This window comes from Phoxinus phoxinus (assembly GCF_949152265.1).
Source record: "Phoxinus phoxinus genome assembly, chromosome: 16".
NCBI lineage: Eukaryota > Metazoa > Chordata > Actinopteri > Cypriniformes > Leuciscidae > Phoxinus > Phoxinus phoxinus.
The window spans coordinates 29,058,876-29,082,073 of record NC_136891.1 but is presented as its reverse complement, the minus strand read 5'-3'; the positions used below and the strand labels follow the sequence as shown (position 1 = coordinate 29,082,073).

The 23,198-nt window shown below is 37.9% G+C and overlaps 2 protein-coding genes across 4 annotated transcripts in view; one reads left to right on the top strand and one right to left on the bottom strand.

The window, feature by feature from the left end:
- Window positions 1-1,339: 1,339 nt before the first annotated feature.
- On the top strand, window positions 1,340-7,327 carry LOC306983356 (polymeric immunoglobulin receptor). Of its 3 annotated transcripts, XM_079583686.1 has the most exons (9): window positions 1,340-1,370; window positions 1,954-2,006; window positions 2,166-2,330; window positions 2,946-3,254; window positions 4,491-4,808; window positions 4,935-5,033; window positions 5,226-5,303; window positions 5,459-5,520; window positions 5,624-7,327. In XM_079583686.1, exons 3-9 carry the CDS (start codon window positions 2,282-2,284, stop codon window positions 5,735-5,737), a joined length of 1,029 nt encoding a protein of 342 aa, XP_079439812.1. In that variant the 5' UTR covers window positions 1,340-1,370; window positions 1,954-2,006; window positions 2,166-2,281; the 3' UTR covers window positions 5,738-7,327. The 3 variants fall into 3 exon arrangements, with proteins under 3 accessions (XP_079439812.1, XP_079439813.1, XP_079439814.1); XM_079583687.1 differs by lacking the exon at window positions 1,340-1,370 and having other exon boundaries at window positions 1,920-2,006; XM_079583688.1 differs by lacking the exons at window positions 1,340-1,370; window positions 1,954-2,006; window positions 4,935-5,033 and having other exon boundaries at window positions 2,182-2,330; window positions 5,624-5,880.
- The window catches only part of sh3rf1 (SH3 domain containing ring finger 1), a 49,561-nt gene continuing 33,541 nt past the window's right edge, over window positions 7,179-23,198 (bottom strand). Inside the window, exons 6-12 of the mRNA XM_079583685.1 lie at window positions 16,257-16,367; window positions 13,585-13,715; window positions 12,852-13,022; window positions 11,980-12,263; window positions 11,553-11,881; window positions 9,325-9,671; window positions 7,179-9,232 (exon numbers count right to left, since the gene is read on the bottom strand). Coding sequence (XP_079439811.1) covers window positions 9,064-9,232; window positions 9,325-9,671; window positions 11,553-11,881; window positions 11,980-12,263; window positions 12,852-13,022; window positions 13,585-13,715; window positions 16,257-16,367 — 1,542 coding nt within the window. The 3' untranslated portion in view covers window positions 7,179-9,063. The remainder of the gene's footprint in view (window positions 9,233-9,324; window positions 9,672-11,552; window positions 11,882-11,979; window positions 12,264-12,851; window positions 13,023-13,584; window positions 13,716-16,256; window positions 16,368-23,198) is intronic.

The following is a 23,198-nucleotide window of genomic DNA, read 5'->3' as shown; positions in this document are numbered from 1 at the left end:
TGAAGCTGAAACGTGCTGCGTAACACGAGAATGAACCTCATTGGTTTTTGCTGAAGCTCAAACGAGCTGTGTAAACACCAGAATAAACCTCATTGGTTTTTGCTGAAGCTCAAACGTGCTGCGTAACACGAGAATGAACCTCATTAATTCTTGCTGAAGCTCAAACGAGCTGTGTAAACACCAGAATAAACCTCATTGGTTTTTGCTGAAGCTCAAACGTGCTGCGTAACACGAGAATGAACCTCATTGGTTCTTGCTGAAGCTCAAACGAGCTGTGTAAACACCAGAATAAACCTCATTGGTTTTTGCTGAAGCTCAAACGTGCTGCGTAACACGAGAATGAACCTCATTAATTCTTGCTGAAGCTCAAACGAGCTGTGTAACACCAGAATAAACCTCATTGGTTCTTGCTGAAGCTGAAACGTGCTGAGTAACACGAGAATGAACCTCATTGGTTCTTGCACATCAAGCAAACATGTTTGAGTTTCTGTTTACAAACTTTTTAAAGCGTCAAAGTGGTACTGTAGTTGTGTAGCTGTCTATGTAGGGACAAAAAGCTTTCAGATTTTCCTAAAAAAATAATAATTGTGCTCTGAAAATGAATGAAAATATTACGTGTTTGGAATGACATGAGGGTGCGTATAATTAATGACAGAATCTTAATTTTTTGAATTCTTCATTTAATTTTTTAACTATCCCTTTAAATAAGTTGTTATAGAGATCTGGATAAGCTGGTTTCATTCTTTTTTTTGGGAAAGCAACTATATAATTATTTTGAGTGCCAGAATTTACTTTTCTTTGAAGATATAAGAAGTTTTAAGCTGAAGTCTGATATTTACATGTTTCGAACCTTGCTGGCTGAGAATATTTATGGTAGCTTGTTTCTGACACAGAATAAAAAATAAAATGACAATTGCAATTGGTTACATGCAATGCTGTGTGTGCAAGTGCAGCTTTAGTTAATCTAAACAATCTCTTTCTCTTTCTCCAGGATGAAGTGGCATGTTCTGCTGCAGCCTATGTTGAAACAGCATCCACACCTGATCACAATGACTCAACTCACTAATAATAGTTCATAAATATCATTGCTAAATGGACTTGAAAACTGTTTTTATTATTTTAAACTATTTAAAGTCACCTGATTAAAAGTGGCAATCATTGAAACAAAAATAATTCAATACAATTTAGGGATGTATTGAAACAGCCTAATTTCGTAAAACAAAACATAAACTCCCTGTGGTGGGAAAACAAGACAGGCATATGGCATCAAACAAGAAACACGAGGGAACATAGACAACGAACGAGCACAGGACTGCAAACACAGGGAGACTAAATAGGGAGCAAACAAAAGAGGGTAACGAACAAAGCAGGTGGGGAAGATTGATCAATTATCAGGTAACGAGATGTGAGGGGCTATAGACAATTGACAGGCGAGCACAAGGAATACAAGACAAGCCATGTGCTCACAATAAACCAGACTAAACATAAACACAGGACAAACTGGGAATGTCAGTGCTCTGTCACCAAATATAACCCGGACCGAAGTGACAGAACCCTGACACTATAAAAGCAATACAAATGAGTGCAATACTTCCTTATGATTAGTTTGTTGAATGAGTGACAGATAGACAAAACTAATTATAACAATAGGAATTATAAAGCGGTGGTGCAACTTTATTGTGTGGGCATGTGTGTGATTGATATAAATAGATGTGTTTTAAGGAAGCAACTGTATATGTGCGCATGCTTGATGGCATGTGCTTTCATGTGGAAAATGACACTGCACAAATCTAAGAATATCTTAAGATTTGAGATGCGCAAGGGCAACTGATCATGTGCTTTCTTCTGTTTTCTTGTGCATGTAGCTTCGTTCAGGCTTTTTGTTACACAAAAGTTATACAACATTGCATGAGTATCTGGAGAAATAATTGTGGTCATCTTTGTGTCCTATAGATGAGTGAGCCTCTGTCTCGTCTTCACAGCTTCTCTTCATGTTTCCTCTGAAGGTTTGTGGCTTGTTTCATTACTCTCCTGCCTCTCTAAGCCATACAGTACAGCAGTCTAAACTTTTTATGTTTTTGATGTATGACTTATTTGATGCTTTATTCAAAGAATATTTGAGCCCACACCACCAAGATAATACTGTTGTTTTATTCTTTGAAAAGGTGATGAATAAGAAAAGTAATGGAGGAACACAGTCAAGTGAGTCAGCTGTAGAAATATTGCCACATCGACTCCACATAAACTAGTCGTGTCATCCGTGAGTGAGAACCAACCAGCCATGAGGGACCATTTATATCTTGTCCTCTTTACGATTCATTTTAGTACTGGTAAGTTAAGATTTGTGTTTATTTATGTTATTTCTTTATTTTTAATTTAGGAGGAATTGGTGTGAGATCACTGTGAAATGGTTGTAGTTCTCTAAAACAACAATTTAAAAATGTACGCGTGCATCTCTAAAAACTATATATTTTTTTTAAATAAGACATACTAAAGCATCTTTTAAGAAAACTGAAAATTGTATTTTGTAGGTTTTCTAAGATAGGACTGTGTCTATTCACACATGCAGATCGTTGAAGTCAATTACAGAGACATTCAAACTGAAATGGTTTTTGAATTCCTAAAAGAAGGACATTTTTGTTGTTTTTTAAATAGTGAAGTAGTGCATACAGAAAAAAAAATATTTGTGCGTACAAATAAAAAAAACTGAATCTGATGAGATTTGAACAACAATGTCTTTCTATGTTAATTAAAGTTCTTAAAGTTTGAGTGAAGGTCCTCACAAAATTTTCAAAGAACAGAAATATAATTACTCAGAGATCCAATAAACACAATAAAGTACTGCTCATTAAAACCTGAAGGGTCTTCTCAGCTTTTTTCCTCTAACTATTATACATTCCAGTAAAGCCCATTTGTAAACTTTTGACAAGCTCTCTTGTTTGCAGGCTGTTTTCTTTCAAGTGAGCAGAAGACATCAGAAATAACCGGATACACGGGTGGTTCAGTGGTGCTGCCCTGCTCCTGTGCTGACCCTCAGTCCACAGCCAACACATTCACCTGGCAGTTTTATAGACGAAGACAATGGGTTCAAGTATTTGATGATGAGAAGTACAGCGGCAGACGTGTGCTGTTTAATGAAAGTTCACCAAAAAATCTGTCTCTTCTCATTTCTGGCCTCAGAATGGAAGATGAAGGGTTCTATAAGTGTACGACTGAAGAACATATTATTTCATCTATTCTGTTAAAAGTGAAGGGTAAGTGATGTGAATGCTTCTTCTAGAATAGATAATGACATGATTGATAGCTCAGCACATTAAAAATGTTACAAAATGATTATTCAGAGAATAATAAGATATACTGTTGTGGTCAGAATTATTGGATGGCTGTACAAATAAACCTGCATTGTTTATCATTTTGATCTTTCATTCAAAAATTTTGGAAAAATCTAACCTTTCCGCAAAGTACAAGAATCGAAAGAGACTTTGAAACAAAGTGTAATTATTGACACCCTTGTAACCTTTTTCCAAGATAACAGCCTTGAGTTTTCTCCTATAATGCCTGATGAGTTTAGAGAACACCTGACAAATGTAAATGTAATACAATTAAATGTAAATGTAAAATGACAAGAGATCAGAGACCATTCCTCCCCACAGAATCTCTCTCAGATTCCCAGATCCATGTTGGTGCTTCTTCTCTTCAGTTCAGCCCACTCATTTTCTATAGGGTTCAGGCCAGGGGACTGGGACGGTCATGGTAGAAGCTTCATTTTGTGCTCAGTGACACACTTTTGTGTTGATTTTGATGTTTGTTTTTGGATCACTGTCCTGATGGAAGATCCAAAACAGCCCATTATAAGATTTCTAGCAGAAGGCGTCAGGTTTAGATTTTTTATCTGTTGGTATTTGATCGAATCCATGATGCCATGTATCTGAACAAGATGTCCAGGACCTCCAGCAAAAAAAAATAGGCCCACAACATTAAAGATCCAGCAGTAAATTTAACCGTTGGCATGGGGTAGTTTTTATCCCTGTTTGCACCAAACCCATCTAGTGGGTTTGCTACCAAAAAGGTATTTTTTTATTTTATTTTTTATAGTGTCATCGGACTGTAGAACCAGGTCCCTTTTCAAGTATTTTGTGAAGCTCAACAATCTTTTGCTGCATATCAGAACTACCGGTATATTCTTTGGTTTTACTCATTGTAATTGATGATTAAGAGAATATGGCTTTTGTGTTTTCTCTTTCAATTCTTGCTCTAGATTTTTGAGAATTTTTTTAATGAAAGATCAAAATGATAAACAATGCAGATTTATTTTTTACAGCTATCTTTGATTATATTGACCAGGGGTGCCAATTATTCTGACCACAACTGTACTAAGAAATTTGGAGAACCACTGACAGATTTTACAACCATTGACCTTCAGTTTCACTTGTGTGCTTACTACAATGCAAGTCATTCATGGCTTTTTTCTTGTATACATATTTTTTTAGGCTGTGATTTAGTTGAGAACACAGTGTCAACTACTGTTGTGACTGGATATTCAGGAGAGTCTGTGGTTCTGCCCTGCTTCTGCACTGAACTACTGGCTAAACCTGAAAAGATACAGTGGATGATGTATTTAGAGAACACTTATGAAGAAATTTACCCAAATGAAAACATTGAGAGCCACAAGGACCGAGTCAAACTGTTAAATCAAACTACTCCGGGAAATCTCTCTCTACACATATCAGCACTGGCCGCAGAACACGGAGGAGTCTATACGTGTTCTGTATCATCTAAACGAGTCTCCTACATACTTCACGTCGAAGGTATTTTGTTCTGTTGATGCTGTTACTTTGGTCATCATTCATTTAGTTTAGAATGAGGTAAGCTTGTAGAATGACATGCTGTTTGCATTGTTAAATTATCATTGACAGTTATTCTTCTTTGAACAGAGAAACCACACATCCATACAATCAGTTTATCAACCCATCAGCCTTCACACCAAACACAAAAACTTACACCACCTCGACAACCACACTACACACCTCAATGTAAGTCATAGGCTTGGTTTGCTTTTCATGATTACATCAATGCATTTTCTCATTATTTTTCAAGTGTTTGTATTCCATCATGTTTAATAACTATACGAGCAGCTTTTATGAGTTCATATTGTGGAAAATGTGTAGCCTTCTGCATTTAAAAAAATGCATTTGTCATGTCATTTCTGTGTTTTTTTTCCACAGATGTTTTCATTGTGTTGGCGGTGATTCTCTCAGTACCGTTACTGGCATTACTGCCATTTATCTACTGGAGATACAGAGGTACGAACACAAATAATGACACGTTCTATACAGATATACTCGTAAATGACTCGTAATGGAGCTGTACTCTTGAAACACTGTACAACATATTTAGACTGTCTCTGAGGTTTACAATTGACATGAAAACATTCTGGCCACGATGTTTTATGCTGTAGGAGGCAGAAATGTGAAAAAGATGACCAGTGATGAAGAACTAAATGGAGAACAAGACAATCGGGTCAGCAGCACTCAGCACAAACTCACTGTTGCACAATGGTTACGTAACTTATTGAAACATGCAATAGTGTGTAATCATCCTATCTTTCTCCATCTGTGTCCAGGATGACGTGATGTATTCTGCTGTAGTCCATGTTAAAACGGCATCCACACCAGCTCAGATAGAGAGCAACCCAGCAGAGCACACGGAGTACGCTTCAGTCAAAGTTAAACGCTAAACGTCAACAACCAATATATTCAATTTAATGGCGCATGAGGATTTTAAAGGGATTGAAACAACCATGTACATTTTATTATTGAGGGTTTTTGTGTAACGCCTGTATTTCCAACAGCTGAGCACTAAGAGGAACAAAGAAATGAGTCAGACACTGTGTGTGCACTTTCAACAAAACGATCACGCAAACTCACACAACCCTTGGCATATTTAAAGGGTTGGTTCACCCAAAAAATAAAATTCTGTCATTAATTACTCGCCCTTATGTCGTTCCAAAATCCTTCGTTCATATTCGTAACACAAATGAAGATCTTTTTGATGAAATCCGGAGAGATACAAAAAAGTATTCTCGTCGCTTCGCAACATTAAGGTTGAACCACTGTAGTCACATAGACTATTTTACTGATGTCTTTGCTACCTTTCTGGGCCTTGAAAGTGCTAATAATGTTGCAGTCTATGGGGGGTCAGAAAGTTCTTTCCATCAAAAATATCTTCATTTGTGTTCCGAAGATGAAGGTCTTAGGGGTTTGGAACGACATGACAGCGAGTAATTAATGAGAGAAATTAAATTTTTGGTTGAACTAACCCTTTAAGGTTTAAATATACCATGAAATGATTATTGATCTCATAGTTAACAATTCATCTATGTTCTTTGAGCTTGTAATATCTGAAATGTCTAAAAAAAACTCAAATGTAAACTCAATCTTCTGGTGAAAACAGCAGACTCTGGTTACGTACGTCGAACTTCTTCAGCCATTTTTATCCTCATAATCCCCTTTCTTACAAATGACTGCAAGCTCGCATTCAGATCTGCCTCCATCCGTTCAACAACCAATGCATAGAACCAAGTCCCCTCCATCCAAATTGTTTTTTTTTACTTCTCCGTTTCACTCTGATGAATGTCACAATATACATATGATACTACTTTTGATTAGGGACACATATTCACTATTAAGTAGTTGATTTTTAGCATAGATATAACTAGGATATTGGCTGTTTATTATTAGTACTTATAAAGCACATATTATTGCCGTAATCTGCATATTCTAGAACCCTTAACCCATACCTAAACTTAACCAGTACAGTAACTACCTTACTCATCAATAAGCAGTAATTAGGAGTTTATTGAGGCAAAATTCCTAGTTAATAGCAAATATGTGTTCCGTAAAGTGTTGCCTATATACAGTATATCTGATTGTGCAACTTTATTGTGTGGCCATGTGTCTATGGTTTCATGTGGAAAGTGACACAGCACAAATGTGTAGTCTGGAAAGATGAGCAATAACGCTTGTGATTCAGAAGAGCTGTTGAATTGTATAATTAGTCTGAACTGAAGTGCTAACACTAGTTTTCTTGTGTGTGTAGCTTCTATTCACTTACAGGACACTTGCACCAAGCTCACATATAGATCTCAAACATACTTCACTCACAACAGTATTCCAAAACATGTTTTATAAAGGTTGTTACTTTATTTTATACCCCTCACATCTAACACACACTTTAATGAGTTTAAATGAAATGTTGAGTGAATTTTGTTCAGCTGTGTGACTAACCATTTACTGACTTGCAATCTTGTGTGAGTAAAATCTTGTCTGAAATCAACTGTCTTTTTAATGTATCAACTCTGAAGATGCTCCTGGTTGAATCTAGAGAGGGCTCCGTAATGTAGCAGTGGGACAACAGGAAGTCTATGATTAGAGATGGAAACCAGCTTTCAAAAACAGAGAATAATGATTCAAATAAAACCTTTTAACAGGCGGTCTGCTAAATTTCACTAACACAACAACTGAAGGCCATCTTGTTAGTTGTAAAGGCATCAAGACAACAACAGAAGAGAGCAATCTCCAAAATAAACCAATGTTTTAAGGGGCATAAATCATATCTATCAATACTAGAAACAAATCTATCAAAGATCAATTTTGTGCTTTCAGAATAATAATAATAATAATAAAAACATTTCATCTACAGTATAAAGCATAGAAATACACAAACACCATTTTCAAGTATACAGAACATGAAATATCACATAAAATACAGCAGACAACATCAGGTCAGACCCGACTTCGAGAGAAGCAAAAAACAATGTTTGTGAATTTGGAGTTAGACATTGTTTTTAAAGAACATTTTAACTCGCTCGTGTGAAATCAAGCAGTTTGTAATGTAATGTAAAGGCTACTGTCAACGGCGTAACTGTCATTTTCAGGAGCCCAAACGAAGGCAAACGGGTCAGTTAGTATCCATGTATGGGTCGGTACAGCATTCTGAAGGAAACTAAAGCAGTTGTAAAAACCAGAGAGGGAACAAACACACAAACCCATGTGCACAAAAGCATAATGCCATTATCACTGTAAGATTCCAGGTTGCATGTGCGTTTACTACGGGTGATTGTTTCTTTTCTCTGTGTTAGACGGCTTCTCTACCATCCAAAATCATCAATTAGACCATAATGTTATTGCAAAGGATTATTAGAACTATTTGATTAAAATGTTTGAGTGTAATCTTGATCTTTAAAATATATATATATATATGCTATTCTTCAATCCCTCACTCCTTTCCAAATGCTATATCACCTTTTCAGTTTACACACACCACGACCAACCAGAACACGAGTCTACAGGCGTGTCGTGTCGTCACTGCTCATCCTATGACTCAAAGAGCCAATTACATGCAAGCTGAAGTAAATATGGATGGTCAAACCAACCTTTCTGAGTTCTTCATCTGGTATTGATGTTTGTTTTATTTCAGGCAAATTACCATCAGTGACATTATTCAGGCTCTACAGGCATTTGACCAATCGGCTCACAAAACAAAAGTTCCCTCAAAAAACTCAGTCCCTACAAAACAAAAATAAGTTAAATGTTTTTCAGAATTCATATAGTTCTTGTCATGACTCAGATCAGCTTCGCTTTGCTTATATACAGTAAAGTGAGACAGTACAAGGCACACATTAAACGTCTTTGAAATGTTACAGATGCATAAATTAACAAATCCTATCACAACTTCATCTACTGTGCTAGAAATAGGGTACCTAGTGCGCACGGCTAAAACTATTTCTCTTCTGTGTGTTTTTAAGAAAAGTATTTGCTCTAATGCTGAACGACTAGGACCGGTCTAGGTGGTTTAGAGATTTTTGTAAGAATGTTGTCAAATCTGATGACCGTCGTAGTTGTCAGACTCCAACAGTTGGATTGCGGTCACAAGCAGCCCCGTCCTACTGATCACTGCTGCACATCAATCTGAACTATTAAGGCTGAAGTTCAGTGTTGTATTTTCAGTGATGGAGAATTTGATATCTAATTATTACATTCTAATCATTAGACACCATGTGAGTTAGATACTGTCAACAAAGCTGCCAGGAAACAGCCCGGTTCGACCATTTCTCTGTAGTGTTCCTTTAAACCAGCCGTCCTCTCGTTTTCTGTGCACAAAAACAATGTCTCCCTCCTTGAGTTCCAGCTCTGCTTCGCTTTGGGGAGGGTAAGACACCACCACACGGTACCTGGAGGAATAGTCAAATGCGAGGTTTAGAACTCAGGCAATGTTTCTTCTCAAGCATGAAGTGTGAAAGTTGATTTCTGGGTGTTATTGTACCTTTCGCACACGATTGGTCGCCCGTCGTGCTGCAGGGAGAGGAGGGAGGAGCACGGCTGTCGTGGAGGCGGGGCGATCGGGGCAGTGTTGTCCTGGGAGCTGTTCCTGTGTGACGCTGCGTCTGTGTTTGACACAGAGAACTCAGAATCCATCGGACAGGCGCCAGCACGACCGTTGTGTCCTACCGCCACCGATGCTGAGCTGGGCGGAGCCATTTCAGGTCCAATGGTCCCATGGGGCATCTCCATGACAATAGATTGCTCCGCTTCCAGTGTAGGGGAGGATGGGGGAGATGGGCGGAGCTTCTTTTTATTAGACAGCAGTTTCAGCAGGCCTTTCTTCTCTCTCTGAAATGACACATTTGATTCACAAAGAGGCTGAGTGCAAACAGCCTTTTACGCAAACATGTAATCAAATGGAAATCATATGAAACATTTGAAATGTTTCCATCTAAGCTGCAGAGTTAACTCATTAAAAAGTTCACTTATGGAGAACTTGGCACAAAACAGAAATTTAAATGGAAGTTGTATCCACTTTGGAAGTCACTGTGGCTTACTAATTATGTAATAAAATATTTGCGTGCAGACAAAACACTGACAATCTCCTGCGAGGTAACAGTGGTCAATCATCTCATCTGACTTGCAAATGACAGTCACATGACTTTTTGTCTTTCTACTGAAAATAAAGTATCCATTGCTTAATATGCAATTTAATATTTTATTCATGTTGGTGTTTCCATTAAACAGTTTTATGTCATATCCCAAAAATGTGCATAAAAATCCAGTTTATGTCAGAGACATACAGAATGGTTGACACAGCATGGGTGTGCTTGTTCCAATCCCACACTTTCACTTCCTGTCACCTCTTAATCTTTCCTATGTCATAAAAATAAAAGACAAAAAAAGTGGATGGGGAAAAAAAGTCTACTGCCATGACATAATCATACTAGTTTCATTGAATTAGTTTTGTTCTTATTTAAAAGACTGACCCTCTCTTTAATCGCTCTACTCTACATTTTACTCATAAAGATGCAGAAAAAAGGAAAAGGAAGAAAAGTGATATCTTCTAGTACCACAGCTATCTAAAGCAAAAATAAAAACATGCTTTAGGAAAAGCAGAGGTTATAAAAGTGAACTATGAAGATTTGTGAGTCAGCTACACTGTACATGCCATCTCTTAAGTCCTCTTAAGTAGTGAGAAATCTCCCAGAACACTGTGCCAAAAACACTCAGGGTTGTGTCCTCTGGGTTCGAAACAGGCTAAATCATGAAAAAAAAAGAATGATTTCAGCTCTATATCAGCAGGCTTAACCATCCAGCTCAGCAAATGAGGTGAAACAGAGAGAATTTCTAATTGCCAAATGCCCCAATGCAGTACATTAAAATGATACAGATGGGGGGAAATACAAAATCAAGAAACCATTACAAAAATGCGGTAGAGGGATTCAGGAGACCATGAGACCTACATTATTAGGAAAAGCTTTAAGCCCCGTTCACACTGTCAGCGACAAGCAGCGACATGATCTCATTCATTTCAATGAAGGGCTGGCCACTTCCGGCGACACGAGCGACAGTTGCCGTTGGCGACAGAACGTGGGTGTGTCAAGCGACAAAAATTCAGAAATTTCAACTTTATGCAAATGAGAAGCGAATTTTGCGAGCGACAACCAATACGAGTTAAGACTGTCAGTGGAGCTCACGTAACCGTCTCGACTTCAAGGCAAGACAGAACAGAGTTCCGGAGCGATTTCACTGTTTTATATGATTTGACTGTACACACAAAACGATGCATGGAAAAGAAACTGTCGACAGTCTTAGTGAGTTTGATTTATACATTAATAGTTTGTGTGTTGTAATTTTATGATGCAAATGTAGCACTGCTGCAGTTCATTTTACAGTTTCCCCTGCATTGTGTTGATTATTAGGGACAATACATTTAATATTTGTCGAATTTGAATGACATTTTAGATTTTAATTAGTCATTTGAGCACTGCTTTGGTTAATATAACAACACTCGCCAACAGCATAATGTTACTTTTAATTATTTTAAGCCTAAATTAGAATGATATCTTAGTTTTTTATATCACTTTTGATTGTACTTTCTATAGTTCCAGCCAGTCTACCAATAACATTAGAGCGACATCAAGCGACTTCACAGTACAGAGACTAGCGACATACAGCGACCTTCTCACTGGCGGTGTGAACGGGGCTTTAGTTCAATGGACTTACCTTGCTGTCTTTATCCAATCTACAAGCAACACCATGGTTTGAGGCCGCACCCAGAGATTTTGTGCTGCCAGGGTTCACAGGAAGTGCTACCACAGAGACCGGTCTCATGACATCACCATCCAAAGAAGCAGCGCTAACATTAGGAGGGGTCAAGGAGGCGGCCGCACATCCCATAGCCACACCGATTCTGGCTGAGGAGGATCCCGGGCTGGAGCCGAGGACAGGTGAGGCCTGAAGAATCACAGCTGTGCTAGGAAGGTAGGCCACAGAATTGTGGGATTGGATGGGCGTCACTGCTGCCGTAGGCCGGTCCTGACAATGACTCACAGCTGGTGGGGAAAAAGGTGGAATATGATTTATAGGAGAACATAGTTTCACAAAATTCTGAGTGGTGTTTATTATTAGGTGTGAGTGCATGCACTTCTACCTGTCCTGACCGCACTGCGTGCCTGGTTAACGGTCATCTGTGACGTCACATGCATGAGCACTTTGGGGTGCTGACCAGTGGGTATGTGTGCAGATGTTACTACAGCAGCAGGCAGTGAGCAAGATGGGGTGGGATTTGGGCAGACTGGAAGGGGTTTGCTGGGGTCGACACTCCCCAGGGCGGCTCCAAGAGGAGCAGAGGAGGGGCTAACAATGGTGATGCCACGTCCAGCCTGGGAGCACAGGGTCAGGGGAACTTTTGGCTGACTGCTGCCAGAAACAGTCCTGCAGTAAAAGAGAAGTGTGAGGTTCAAGACCATTTAGACCATTGTCATAGGTCTGATAAGGAAAAATAAAATTTAATAGGAGTTGATATAGAAAAAAAAGTTACTGTGAGGAGAACATTTTGAAGACCTCTGTACATGTAAATGGCTAATCACGATAAATGTTTTTCAGGTGATGCATTTTCATATAATAAGTGAATGATAATGTCTGTAATTCTCATGCCTGCCACAAGGGAGTGCTGATGTGAAAAAGAAGCTTCATTGTCAGTTCATATGTCAGTTACCAAAAAAAAAAAATTTGTGACTTGCCCCACATTTGACACTTTTTTTCAATTGGTACCGGTAATCGACATTATGATTGATAAATTCTGTCAATAAACTATACCTTTTATTGAACCTGGAACATTCCTTGAACAATTCATGTGTTAATGTGACCAGCTTAGATTTATCTGCAAGTGGTGTGTTGTGTGTGTGCCTGAAGGATATAAACCACTGGAAGGCCAGAGGACAATCTAATCTTTCCTTAGCTTACGTATGAGTGATAACATGTACAAGTGCGTGTGTGTGTGTGTGTGTGTGTGTACCATACCTGTTGACAGGACTCATGTAGTTACCAGGGAACACTCCAATCTTGCCGGTGTGCATGGATGTTCCTTTAAACCAGCCGTCTTGACAGCGCTCCAGCACCAGAAACATCTCTCCCTTCCTCAATTCCAACTCATCTTCCTTACGGGGAGTGTAGGGAAACATCGCCACATACCTGAATACCACATACCATTTTTAATTAGTTTATCCTTATTTATTATTAAAAAGTTATATTTTTACTTGTAAAGTTAATTTGCCTTACATGCAGTACAGCTGATCAAACAGGGGTTGGCGCTGTTTCCACATGGCTATCATACATCATCACAATCTACTATCAATCTACATAATCCTAATTTCTAAGGACACCAAAAAGGCAAGAAGTCTTTAAAAATCGAAATGGGAATGTCATGAATAACAGGAATAAACATACTCCACTCAGGCCACTACAGGCGGATCCAACAGAAATCAGGTGTGTATAGTGCTGTGTTTAGTTAATATGAAGGCAAAAGGTGAAAGGCGAGGGATCAGGGTTTAGGTTAAATCCCCAGAGACAAACCTAGTCCCCTTAGAGATGACCTCTGACCCCTCACCTGTGTGTGCAGTCACGCTCAGCTGGCATTGGGTAATAGCAGAGAGGTGAGTTAGAGTTGAAAGGACTCTCTCATACTCTCTCCACTAGCATGCACTATAAATTGAATTAACGTTGTAAATTTAAAGTGTGTGGATGTTCTACTCACACTGTAGGTCTCTGACGCCCACCCTGGTCACCCACAGCAGGTGACGGCCTTTGACCAGCATTCAAGGCGGCAGCGCCCACAGCTGAGGACCGAGACTGAGGTGGAGGCGGAGGTGGAGGAGGAAGAGCATCCTGAAATAATCAAACACATCTGTTAATATATCACAACGCCTACTAAATTATGCATACCTAACAAACAATGCATATAAAGTAGCCTACATAAATTCTTGTTTTGAGCTACTTTAATTCTCATATCTGCTCATATTCATTGTTATTTTGCTGATATATGCACTGTGCTTTCATATACATAACTCAGATTTATGTGTAGCAGGAAATTATGTCAGAGAGATCCCTACAAGTTTGGACAATGCCATTAAAACCATAATCCCACTGACTGTGACTTTCCAGCTTGTGTGTTGGTTGCTAACAAGCGGGGAGTTTGGCAGGTGTTGTGATTGGTGGATATCCAGCCTGGGCTACATGTCTGGCTGAAGACGGATAAATCGGTTCCATATGGACCAACGCACACACACATCTGCAAACAGACTTTATGAGGCCCAGTGGCACCACTACGAAAACAACTCTCACACTATAATCCTTGTTTTGTTGCTTTAAGTAAAAAAAATTGTCAGTAAGAGGTGTTCATTTTTAAGTTCTCCTACAATGCATTTGTCTACTAATGCTCTTGTCTAATTTGTTTTGTGAATTAATTTGTCTTGTGTTGTTATTGCTTAATGTGAATTTACAGCAATTAGAAAACAACCGTCTCGCTCTCTGGAGCTTTTAAATCCTGTATGCGCGATATGAGAGGCAACTGATGCACACTAAGGCCACCATTACAAAACAATGCATTGAAAACAAAAGGAAACAGTACACACATAGCACAGCACACACATCAATCTCAGAGAGCCATTAGTGTCCACCCTGAGGCCCACACAACTCCCTGAAAGTGTGTGTGTGTGTGTGAGTGTGATCAGATGGCAAACTGTCCTCATTTAGAATTAGCACTTGAGTGTATGTGTATGCAAATATATATGAGAATGAGAGCGAGAGAGAGATTATATTCTGCCTTGTTTATGCGAGTGTGTTTCCATTTCCATTTTGATGAACTATGGTTTAAAAGTTTGGGGTCAGAAAGTTTTTTTTTAAAGGACACATGATTAAACTGATCAAAAATGACAGTAAAAGACATAATGCAAAAGATTTAGGTTCCAAATAGACGCAGCTTTTTTAACTTTCTACTCAAAGAATCCTGGAAAAATTATATCACAGTTTACACAAAAATATTAAGCAACAATAACCGTTTCCATCATTGATAATAATGAGCAGTGACATTTCACAACATAATTTTTTTTTTACTTCAAATAAATGCAGTCTTTATGACTTTAAAAAAAAATCTTACCAAACACAAACTTTTGAACTGCAAGTCAAGTCAAGAATATTTGTATAGCGCTTTTCACAATACAGATTGTATCAAAGCAGCTTCACAGTATTAAATTAAAATAATAATAAAACGTCCATGTTTGGTAATGCTAATCAATAGTATTATTCATTGATTAATTAAATTGAATATCCCCAACTGAGCAAGCTAAAGGCAACAGCAGAGCACACTGTTAATGCTTAAATTGAGTAAAAGGTAATGTTGCATTCTTAATTAAGCACTCAGTTTTAATACTGTTTATATGGGATGAATTTACAAACTTTTATTATCAATTATCAAAACAGGCATTTAGTTAAAAAAATCCACCACCTCCAACAATAAACTTTAAAACTGCATTCAGAATCCAAATACTTCTCTCACCATAATTATTGCATTTTCATGTTAAGATTTTACCATGATAATAACTATATACATTTTGGGCAAAAGATGTCAAAAATTGGTCAAGATCATCTTGTATTACATGTTTATAGTAAGGACAATTTAACACACCATTACCCTTCATTGTGATATTTCCACATCTCCTCTTTATATAATAGTGTTCCTTTCTTGAGCAGCTATTAGGATATTAGTTATCCTGCAAAGTTTTTGATTTGTCTAACTTTAATGGCATCAATTTGCTGTGGCAGTATATGTCCTAACAACAATGACACCAGTTACAATAATGACACTTAATTTATAGACCTTTTAATATGTTCCTAACGGTTAGCAGACGACAACAATGAAAGCACGTCATGTGATTGACTTTAACTCATGGATATCGTCAATACCAGTATATTGCAACACCCCTGCTCAGTTTAATTCTGTATTTGAACAGAGGAACGCATCTTGTGTGAATGCCCTTTAAGAAAATCTATTTAAAAAACATCAAATTTGGCACATCCCTAGTTTTTACCCATAGCACTAGAGAGCAGATAGATGCTGTAAATAGTGTACACTTTAAACCAAATTCTTTTCAAAAGTAATCATAACTTGAATTTTCTAAAACTTTGATTTTAAACCTGACAAGAAGGAGCTTAACGATTCTAGTTAATTCGCCAGTTATCTTGAAATGGCAAACATCAGCCACTTATTTGGCCTGGCTTATATATCAAGTAGCATTGAGTAATAGGGTTGCGTGTGAATACTAATACAGACAGGGTCACTTTATATATACACAGGTCAGAAGAATGTGATATGAATAAATGATAGGATGATGAAGATTTTTGACATACTAGGTAAATTTAAGGACTCACCACAGGAATAGAGGCATAGCTGGTTTCTGGGGGAAATGTGAAAACTGTCGCCGTGGTGACAGGACTGCTTGGTGGAGGAGTAACAATGAGTCCCGTTGTGCAAATGTGAACCTAAGAGAAGACAAATAAGAAGAAATGACAAGCTTATCAACCTTTCCTGAGCCATTCCCACTCCTGTATCATCAAGCAAGTGAAAGCACGTTATGAGACACTGAAATTCAGCTCAAGGGACGACACAGAAAGGCACATAGGCGAGAGAAATTTGGGCAGATAGCCACGCACATGTGCACCCGATGACTGCTGTTTAGACAAAACTAAATTTAATGCAACTAGACATCTTCTAAGATGCATGTCGGCCTGACTCTACATTTGTCGTTCATGCCTGAAATCAATCCACCTCAAGAACAACACTGATGGCCTAAAAATGTCATGACCAATGAGAACTTCCCTTTGGTGAACTTAAGCATGTGTCAAAAAGGCTTCTATTCTAATTGGTCAGCTGGGAGTGCATGAGTGAACAAACTGATTAATGATTGGTTGACAGAGAGCATATGAGATATTTATAAGGTTACTAAAGATTTCCATTTTAAATAAATGCTGTTCTTTTGAACTTTCGATTCATCAAAACCAACGTAAGAATTATTTGAATGATCCAATAATATGATCAACTTATAAGAATCAACTGTCAGCAAAACAAAGCAAGTTATTTTTGTAAAGCAGATGTTTTAAATGCTGAGATGAACTTCTATTTCTCCCTGTCGGTTATGTCTGGTCAGTGATCAATCACATGGCATGTTTCCAAAACCAACAGCCCATAAAACAAAGATAGCACTCTTCAGGTTACATACTTTCAAGGGGTCATGAACCACCTGAGCAACTGCCACTGAGTCTCTAGCTATTTTAATTCTCCTTTTAACAAGAGGTCATATCTGAGAAAAATAAAATAAAATAAAAATGGAGCTTTATGCCCAGACAAAAACATTAATACATAAATGGACCACCTAGGGCAGCTACAAGTGAAGTATCATGTATACATTAAGTCCTCAGATGTTGGGGTCATAGAGCTTCATACAGAACCTTCATAAATAAACTTTCAGGATAAACCGAACCTCTGAGAGACACTACAAACAAGCGAGAATCAAACAGATTTGTAGGTTCAAAGGGATGTGCTGCTGAAATGTTCTGTGTTGTGACATATCTATATCAAGTCCTGAGCGAATTATGTGCTCATTTTGAGTGAAACCACTTCATGTGCGCTTCAGCAAATCAGTCACAAGAGCCTTCAGACAGGCAATATAGAACATCCATTAAAAAAGAAAAGAAAAACCTGCTCCATAGTGTCTAAAGGTATTTAGAGAGGAGCTCAAAATAGTCCTCGTCAAAAAATAGACACGGACATAATTATACAGAAATTTGCAATTATTTCAAGTTCGATTTCATTTCCTGTTCTTTCATTCTCCCTGTGCCTGAGGGAAATGCAACTATTCTGCATATTGTATGTCTTGAGGTGGCATTTGTCATTAATGACATGGCTTTTTCTCCCTTCTTCACCTCAGGTCCAGATTTAGATCTGTACATCTCACTTCGTGACCCGAATGTTCCCTAGCCAATAAGCCCAAACTACAGGCTTCTCCGGGTTAGCCTCTTCTAAATTCATTACAGGTAATGAAATGGGCATGAGCGAAGGCCAAACCATTTCAAATCTGTAAGAACTGACACTGCTCTCCACACTAAAGAAAAAAAGATGGACTGTTGTGTGTGCATATAATAAGAGTATTAAAAGACTTAAAAGCTGTGATAAAACTGAATAAGTGAAAGATAATTTCTTCCATATTCTCACATATATCCGATGGAAAATGATTTTCAAAAAGTTAAGAATATAGGTCAAGGCCTTGGTTCTATCTATCATTTTTTTATCCGAACGATTGAAAAGTCCAGCATATGTCACCAGAGAGAAAAGTGTTGTTTCACTAGAAGCTGATCAGACAAAGTTAAAATGTTTTCAGAAAATATAAATTAATAACATTAATAATTTGATAATTAATAATCAAGAAAATAGGGTGAATTTTCATTTCATGCCAACTTTAAAACACTTAAAGGTGCAGTATGTAATATTGACAGCTAGTGGTTGAAATGGGTACTGCAGTCCTAATTCAAAATATTGGGAGAGGGTTGTTTCTCCCGCCCCCCCCCTCCTCAGACTTGACGCTCAGGCGGGTTTCCAGATTGAGAACGCTTACACTGTAAATTGAGGAGTTGATTTATCCACGTTTTAATATGCGTCTGGTCGTAGAGCTTATGGATGCCGAGGCTTTTTAGGTCCGGTAGAATCTGCGATCTTTGATCCAGATCGTTTGCTGGCTTCCATGGCTGAAATACACTATGGAAACTGGGGTGTTTAAATACTATTGGGTAAATTGGCAGTGGGCGGAATCACACAGAGGACATTCCGACTCGGAACGCACATTTCAAAGTAGAATAACTTTGTTTTTCAGAGAAATGAGTATGTAAACTTAGCATGTTTTGTTTTCTAAATATCCGAAACATATTGTGGTATTTTTATGCTTTAGTATAGTCAAAAAAATGACATATAGCACCTTTAAAATATGAATGTCACAAGAACTGCTCTATTACATAAAATATAAAATCAAGTGTCATACAAAAAAAGCATTTCTCAGAACTAACTTTAGCAGAACGGGTCCAATTTGTTGTTGTTTTAAACAGTATATCTTCAGCATGAGCGTGTTGAGCTGGGAGCTAAAGCTGAATGTTTTCTCCACAGAGATTTCACAAAGAGTAAGTGCTAGAGGAGTGTGTTGGAAGTACATGAGAATCTGTGTGTGTGTGCGCATCACTGCAAACAGCATATCTGCCTGCCACAGGCCCGCTCAGCTTCAGGGTACATCAGCTCTCAAGTCGCACCCTACAGGTTAGATTGTACAGGGTACTGAGTGAGTCAATGTGTGGGATATGAACATACTGGAGGGCACACAAACCCTCACAAATACTCTGTTATTCTCATTGACACAACACTTCCTGCAGGTGAGAATGACATCAGTGATTGCCGATTGGATAAAATAAGCCAACAGCTGGATGATAGCACAGCTGCGTACAGGCCTGCATTTCTACAATGCTGAAATCATGCAAATTAACTTTGCCAACTACTTTTTTTTCTTACAAGGACCCTATTGTAATTCAACCCCCAAATTTATATGAGATTAAAGTGTTAGTTCACCCAAAAAAATGTATTCTGTCATAATTTACTCGCTCCCATGATGTCCCACAGCAGTATGACTTACTTTCTTCAGTAGAACATGAAAAGAAGACATTTTGAAGAATGTTTAATATTGGAGCCCATTGACTTCCATTGTATGGACAACAAAAAAACAGACATTTCTCAAAAGATTTTCAGCAGAAGAAAGAAAGCCATATGGTTTTGGAACAAAATGAGAGTCAATGATGACAGCATTTTTATTTTAGGAAGAACAATCATTCAAGGGTTTGAGCAATTAACTCATTTTGTCCTTCTTTTTTTTAACCACAGATATCCCTTTGTTATAGAAAGTTGAGAGGTAATGTGGCTTTGCTCATGAATATTAATTAGACTAATAATTCATTATTTAATGATTATATTATATTTTACCATTTTGATAAATCATCTATGTGATGTAGATGACATCTTTAGCAGAACGTATTGATTTGTAGTAATTATTATGTTGATTTATTGATGTTGATTATTGATTTGTATAACATTGATATGTAGTAATTATACTGTTCTTAATTGAAATGCAAAAAAAATAACATTACAATTAGAAATGCTAAAAGAAAAGAAAAAAGAAAAGTCTGAAAGAGCAATCATTCTTGTGGACCTATTCAGCTCAAATGAACTTGACATACTAGTTCGATAACTTCATTCCTACATCTACCATTGTCAGTCATGGGATTTGGTAAGTGTGTGGCTCAGCAAAGTGTGACGCATACCTGCATGTCTAGGACGATACTCAAATCCACCCTAATATAACTTTTATTATAACTTTTAAAACCTTTAAACCAAAGTTTCAGCTTTAAGTCAGTAAATTAATATCAGCAATTTTGCAACTTTTTTTGTGTGAGCTGCAAAAATTGGAGGGGATGTCTGAAAGCTGTGTGCTAAAGAGAACATTGTTGCTGTCGTTTTCTGCCACTATGACAACCGCAATGACCACTCAGCAAAACATTAAAACACACACTAATGAAAAGAAAACTCCTGCTCGGTAATTAGAGAAGCATCCCTGCTGTGTTTTATAATGCAGTGGGGACAAAATCAGCTCTGGTAAAAAGTGAATGTCAAAGCGCCTATCATTCTTTCTCTCTTTTTTATCACTTCAAATATCCTCATCCTTCTAAAGGGCCTTTTCCCTCCATTTTTTCCTTTCTCTCTTTCCCTCAAACTAGAATTATATGAGAAAGCAATAAGTCTGTGGTTCATATATTCCAAATGTGTCACAGAAATCGTGTAAATCGATACATCACTCTCATAAGAGGGCATAACTGCTGCCACAAAGGAGGGGGATCACTTTACAGGCTCAAACAGGCTTTTATGAGATCTGGAGTGTCTGGATAATTATTAGCACTAAAACGCCTAAATAGGAATGTTAAAAAGAGCGTGAGAGAAAAAAACGTGGGCATGCAAGGGGACAAAAGGGGAGAGGGAATGAGAGATGATATCGATATTCATAGTACTAGATGACAACAACAGATCAATTGTCATTGTGTTTTGCTGTGTTGCCTGACAACATTACTGATGAAAAAAAACAAAAAGAGAGCAAGTATGATGAGGAATAAAAAAAAAATAATAAAAAAAAATGAAACAATATGCTGCAAGTATGCAAAAGGTAAAGGAGAAACTAGGACAAAAACACCAATTATAGATTATTAAACAGACTGTAGATGATAAATATTCTGGTTACGCATACAGGAAATGGACTGGTGTCTTGTGTAAATATACTCACTAGGTGCGAGCACAAAACACTGTGCTGGTTTCATATTAACACATGATGACGAATTCTGTCGCTTGAGAAACCGTCTCACGTTCTTAAAGCGTTAACACATGTTTGCTAAGGCCACCACACATGCTTCCTCATTCCATCTGCGCCAAGTATTCACTCTCATAAAACTGAATTGGGGTCATCTTTCACAACACCTCGGCTCAACAGTTCCTTTATGAACACGAAAATGGATCCAGAAGCATACAGACAGGCCGAAACTAAAAGCAAAGAGGTATAGTGTGTCTTCTGTTGTGTTCAGTGTTTTGTCCCACAGAAGAGGACTCCAGAGGTGATGGATTATCAGATAGGTGATGACATCAATGGAACAAACATCATGGAGAAAAAAAATTCCAGTTACCAGTGGGATTCTTATCATTCTTATAACTTCACCTGCAAGAAAAGTATTTAATACTATGAGAAACCAGTTCAACTATAAGATCATTTATTCCTCTTACTTCCAGGATTGCTCTTTCCGATTGTTTCTGGTCACTGCAACCTGGGTGCCAGGTCTGTCAAAAATACTTCTTGTTTTTGTATACCGGTACCTTCAAAAACTTTATCATTTATGTAACAAAATAAAAAGAAGGGAACAATAAATAAAGTGCACAAGTCTACCAAATATTATACACTATCATCCTAAGGTTTTGTTACTCTTACACACATCAACATTGTGAAATATTACTACAATATAAAATATATTTTGCCGAGGCTGAATTTCCAGCATCATTACTCCAGTCTTCAGTGTCACATGATCCTTCAGAAATCATTTCTAATATTCTGATTTGCTGCTCAAAAAATCTTTTTCATTATCAATGTTGAAATTTATTTTTGTTTAATATTTTTATGGAAACCATGATACTAGATACTATGCACACACACTTGCTCTTACATGGTTTAACAGGGCAATATTTTAAATTTCCTTATTTTTGGACGGAAAATACATTTTAAATCGTAACCTGAAATGACAGCTTTGTCTGTGGCACCGCTACAAAGTAATTTATGAATGTTTTGATGGTCATGTACACTTCAGCGTATTTAAAATATCTAAGTTTTGCTATTTTATTAATGTCAGGAAAGACTAGGCTTGGCCATGGTTCTGACTGTTACATTAAGTGGTCTTTTTATTCCATCGTTGTCATTTCATCCTTAGCAAAGCAACCGGAGACACAAGAGTCCTACATTTTTTAAAAGGAATGAAAATAAAACAAATTAAAGTGAGTGTAAAGTAGAGGGGGAATACATTCCACATTCCGGGAAATTTCCTTGAACTGACATCACATGAAATGACAAGTCTGTCTGCCATCTCCTTAGAGACAGCATTGCTCGGCAACCAGTGGAACAGCTGTGAGTGACTGTCATTCCAGGGTTGCTGCGGTAACCTCTGCAAGCGAGTGGTGGGAATGTTTAATGTGGTGGAGCGCTGTCACGCATCAGTGCTCTCAAACGCTCGGACAGCATGTTGGACAGTGTGGAATGAGAGAGAGTAACTGCTGACAGAACAGGAGAGAACAGTAAGCTGCTGTGGACAAGCTCTGGAGGGTGGGCAGGATGCCTGACACGATGCTCACTTTCCTTCCCCTTCAAGCTACTATTTGTAGTTATTTGGCAAATTTAACCATTTGGTACTTAACCATTGTTGCACATTCCCTCTATTTCACGGTCACTCGACAATTATTTATTGTCAGCTGAAGCGATCTTAAGGCAACATACAAAAGTGCACAGAAGACCTTTGAAGAGACTTGGTGGGCAACTGGATGTAGCGCCGCATATTTTAAAATGAAGGATTTTAAATTTGTCGATCGCGTCTCCGGTGAAGCTGAACTCTATTCCTGTCCGCATTCATTTCGCATGGACCGAACGTCACTCACAGAAACATGTTCATGCAGGCTATTATTTTAAAAATATCGTGGCGATA